The 4,961-nt window shown below is 52.6% G+C and overlaps 1 protein-coding gene across 2 annotated transcripts in view; it reads right to left on the bottom strand.

The window, feature by feature from the left end:
- Positions 1-4,100, bottom strand: part of LOC119091711 (coiled-coil domain-containing protein 115-like) — a 10,602-nt gene extending 6,502 nt beyond the window's left edge. The window contains exon 1 of one of the 2 annotated variants that reach the window (XM_037214548.1): positions 4,020-4,100. Coding sequence is in view for 1 of the 2 variants with exons in the window: in XM_037214549.1 (XP_037070444.1) it covers positions 3,056-3,207 (152 nt within the window). In the remaining variant the exon portion in view is untranslated. Of the gene's footprint in view, positions 1-3,055; positions 3,216-4,019 lie in introns of those variants that run through there. The other variant, XM_037214549.1, reaches the window with a different exon arrangement.
- Between the last annotated feature and the right edge of the window lie 861 nt (positions 4,101-4,961).

The following is a 4,961-nucleotide window of genomic DNA, read 5'->3' on the forward strand; positions in this document are numbered from 1 at the left end:
CCCTATAGGAGGCACCCAGATGTCTGGTCATCATGTGGTAGGTGACCCGTCACCATGCATTGGCGAGTGCTTAACTACCCGCACTATGATTTCGCTTTTGGATTTCCCACCAAATGTTGTGTATGACGCACACGAATATAAAGGAAATGGGAGGCATAAGCCAAACGCAGACACAGCTTGGAAATTGCAACATCTTCGCATCAAGTCGTCAGTCGGAACTAACGCAGAGATTTTCTAAACGGCCAGCAATTCCTCAGCGGGACGCCATTACTGATTACTTTTTGCGGATGACCAAAACCCCCAATGTGGCATCACAGCTCGCATGGGGTTCGTACAGGCATCACAACTTTTCACGTGCTTGAGGAATGGACAAGTTAAAAGTTTCGTAGAAAGGAAATGCCCCAGTCAGACTTTGAACAGTAAATAGGACTTGCACTGTTCACGCTTGAGCGGAAATTCTCAGTTCGCTTCCCATCCCGGTCCTCAAGGCACCACAGTAACAATGAATGTACATGTTTGCGTCAATATTCTCCGCCACTGACAGCCGAAAGCCACGTGTCAACAACTCAAAATCTGAAGCAGTCATTGTCTTCCTCACAGCTCGCCTGGCCTGCCCCATCAAAACGATGTCCAGATTGTTGCTGAAAGCTGGCTACTGTGATCACATTGTGGCATTTACAGACCGAAGCGTTGACACACGGCATACACCGAGAGAGCATGCCACTCGGCACGCAGCAAACACAAGAACTGCGGTTCTGCGGGCTTAAGAAGTAAGGTAACGCAGCAGAGAAGACGACGGTTCCAGCACCCCGTGTCTCGTGCGCACCCGCAGCGCCTATGATCGGAGCACAAATCCCCCTTGTCAGTGTATTGAAAAGCGTCCCTAGTTACAGAAGTGTGAAAGATACGTCGACACAGCACACACACGTAACACGCACGCTTACATATACATTCATGTGCCGGTCAGAAGTCGTCCATGGGAACGATTCCTGTCGCAATCGATGATGCGTCACCACTCCCCGAACCCTTCCTCAGGCCGTCTTGATCATTCCCGGCCGTGAGCAAGAACCCCACTAGCGGAAGTACATTCGTAGTAGGACTACTCCGCTCAGTTACGGTGATGTACCTCCACGTGGCACACCCCGCAGGAGGGCGCGCTAAATAACACCACGCTACATCGGCACAACCTACCCAAATGCCGCCAGACAACCCGCAGTTAGAGACCCACACGCCCTGTGGCACCAGGCAATCGATGTACAGCCACTCCGACCCCCCAGCAAGCGACGGAAGCTCTGCGAGTCGTGCCAGGCGCGGCTCGTCACCGGTCTAGGCCGCTCCATTCTGACCAACGTCGCGTCCAGTCACGCAGCTGTGGAGCCCTGTAGCCGCAGCTGGAACCGTCACGATTTACAACGGGGTGCACGAGTCACGCGCGTCTGGGCCTGGCCGCTGTGTGCGCTGCATGGTGCATACCCTGCCCGCGATCCCGACTGGCTGGCAGTCCGTGACCCGGGCCTGGCACGAGAGTCAGACCTGGGTCAAAGACCAGGACCGGTCCAGACCAGCGGCCAGTACCGGCACCGGTGCCGAGCACTCCGTGGGCACCACATCACAAACTCGCGCCAGGACCGCGAACAGGATGGAGACCAGACCTCGCGCCGAGTACCATTCGCATTGGGACCACGCCAGGGACGAGGACGCCAGGGCACGGGCGACAACCGGAACCAGTCCTGAACACTAGACTGGGACAGAGGTCCCGTTACGGACCGTGCGCGAGATGAGGACTGGGACCAAGCAGCCAGTGCCACGAATGGCTCATACAATGGGCCCACGCAGTTTGGCGAGACGCGACAACAGCCACCAAACTCGCGCAAGGCGAGTTACACACCCGTTCATGGCCACGGAGCACTCGAGACAATTCGAAGCAACGCGCAAAATGGAATACCCCAGTGCCACGTCGCCGAGGATGCCTGACGAATAGCCCGCGCCTGCTGACGCCGCACCCACCCGTATCCCACGCTGTCTGGCTGCGTGGCTGCACCGCACCTACAAGGCCGCCGCTGGAGCTCAACTGACCGAGATGGACTCGACGGCGTCGCGAGGGCGGCCACGGTCGGCCCACAGCCGTCCAGCCGCGCCATCAGCGCCGCCAGCTGTACCTTCATGGTGGCGATGTCACAGCTGATCTCAAGCGCGCGGCGGAACTGCTTCTGCGCGTCGCGCAGCGCCCCTGGCGGCAGCGCCGAGAACCAGCGCAGCGGCTCTCCCGCTCACGTCGCCAGCGTCGGCGGGCTGCTCACGCAGCCGGAAGGCGGCCGGCAGCGGCGCCTGGGCGTCGGCGTGGTCGGCGTCGCTCGGGCACCGCTCCACCAGGAGTCGCGCGCTCACCTGACACTCACCGGCCGGCAACTGTTCCACGCCCACCGCGTGCTGGCCCATCACGTATCTGCGGTCACGGCCGATCGGGGCCAGGTCAGTGCCAGACGCCGTTTCATACAAGTACATTTTAAATGGATTGCCTCATTTTTCTCGGTTCCATTCCTTGTTAGCAGGGTTTGTTAGGCATACCCTATGACGCGCACTGATAAACTTATTGTTCCAATAATATAATTTTGCTTCCCTTGTTTTTGCCAGTCGGGTTTGCGGAAGGTTTTACCCACCGTACAATGCCACAACACAGCTACCCCTGGCCAGTTTAACCCTCTGTTGTCAGCTACCCTTTCTATGTTAGTTGGGCCAAACAACACGCTTTGGGACTCGCACCCAGTGCGCCCGGATCACAAGCGCAGCCTCTTTCCCCGATCACGGAACAACAAATCACATCACGTCCGCAAATGAGCATTGATGACTTAAAGCCTTTAATTGCCAATTAACAAATAATGTGTTCTGATAAATCACATTTACAAAAAACGCGTTCTAATGAATCATAGTTGCTTTAACCCCTCAGCCCTATGCAAGAGTCACAAAAGAGCTTAGGCGACAGTAGACTTCAAAACGTGATTAACTTAAAAATTCACGCGCATACAGACGAGGTGCACCGGAACCATCCACACACCTGGTTTTGGCAATATTTAAAAATCCACCTTTCATCCAGCTTTCCAGCAAAGTTTGATGTTGCAAGATCTTGTTGACCAGTTCCCAGATGTCCAGAATTGTGTCATCAACTGATGGCTCATTCTTGGTGTTGTCGCTAGAATCTTTCACCATGTTTCCAGATGGTCCCTGCAACGCCATAACACGATAAGCCAGTAGTTAAGAAGTAGCTTGGTAGCTTTTAAGCAGCATAACACGGACGCCAGCTTCATCTGATGATTAAACCAAAGTGACTGGGTACCTAAATGCAAGCGCAAATGCACAGCACTTAAGGTCGCTGTTTATTGTTGTCCAAACCTACTACGTCGTTCAGTGTGAGCCAACCAATATGCATAACGATGGGTCGGAAATATTATCTTAGGTACAAAGTGCTGTCAGATGTGTGGCGTGAATTAAAGGTGCCGATTAAATTCCATATTTTTGGTATTCCAAAAATTTCCGAAGCCCAATTTCGAAATTGGAGAGACAGGGGCAAACACCCTGGTAATCTAGTATGACAGCCGATATGAATCTGCCGTGTCGCAAATCTGTGTAAGTTCAGCTTACACATTGAAGCTTGTTTTCAAAATAATTTGAGCCGGGAACATAAACAAGACCTGAAAGAGCACTAAAATACTACTTTTTGTGACATGAGATTATGTGCACTTCCACATATTCCTTGCCCTGTGAGACTTAAAATTGCGATGGGAACGCGAGCACTGATATTCCCAACATACGCAGCTCACACCAGTTTTGGATCCACACTTGTATTTGTATTTGACATCAACTGACACTCTACATACACACATGGCTATTACGTGTCATTAGTGTGAGAGGTAAAAAGTACGTAAAAAACAATGGAGAGTGATAGGGATAAAATACACAAACGCATGCACGCATAAACGGCATATGACAACCTTATCGCTCAACAAATGCTTATTGCTTACTGGCAGCATAATCAAATCTTGTCGAATTCAGTCGTTGAACATCCACAGGTAACTAATGAGACACGCTGCACGGTATGCAAAACACCGCTGTCCTGCCACCGTGCGCACCGCCAGGGGGCGCAGGTTTTGGTCCGTGCGGGTAGGTGTCACTGGTCCGCGCGTCAGCGAACGTTTGAAGCAAACAGATAAGACTTCGGGTTCACCTCCCTCACGGACTTTGTGCGCAGCGAACAGTTGGTATTCCACTGATCCGGCGAGGCGTGACAAAGCGTGACATCCCGCGCGCGAGACACGTGGTCATACTTTCGGAGGCCAGTAACTACTCTAGTAGCGAAGTTAACTACTTTGAGTAGTCTAGCCTCATTAACACCAGACCCCTGGCCGTAAACCCAACTGCAGCATCTCACGCGCGAGATGACTAGACCCTGCACTACGGTCAGGAGCACTAGTGCGAGAGGAAATGCCTGACGGCGGAGACCGATCAGGTCGTCGACGCACTTTTTTACATCACTGACGTGGGCGTCCCAGCTCAGGTGGCGGTCAAATACCACACGCAAGGTTCTTTACGGCCAGGTTCTCCCGAACGGCCTCCCCACCGACCCGTATACTGACAGGGGAAAGTCCGCGGCTGTTATGTAGGGTGCCAAGGAAAAGGAGTTCGGTTTTGGATGTTGTGAGCTCAAGACCCGGTTTATGGCTGCCACTCTTGTGACAAAACAAGTTTGTGAAATTTGAAATTTCTTCGACGACCAAATTTTTTGGATCACCCCTTTGAACAGACAGCAATGCTCTGGCTGAGTAATGTTCATAGACTTGGATGATATACTATGCACTCTTCGGAATGAACAGAGCGATGTTCAGCATTGGTCTGGATGGAGGGGGACAAGAAGTGGCTTTGGCACAATTTCAATTTGGTTATTTCCACATAGAAATATTGGCCCC

The sequence above is a fragment of the Pollicipes pollicipes genome, unplaced genomic scaffold (assembly GCF_011947565.3).
Source record: "Pollicipes pollicipes isolate AB1234 unplaced genomic scaffold, Ppol_2.1 Scaffold_3447;HRSCAF=4054_pilon_pilon_pilon, whole genome shotgun sequence".
Classification (NCBI taxonomy): Eukaryota; Metazoa; Arthropoda; class Thecostraca; order Pollicipedomorpha; family Pollicipedidae; genus Pollicipes; species Pollicipes pollicipes.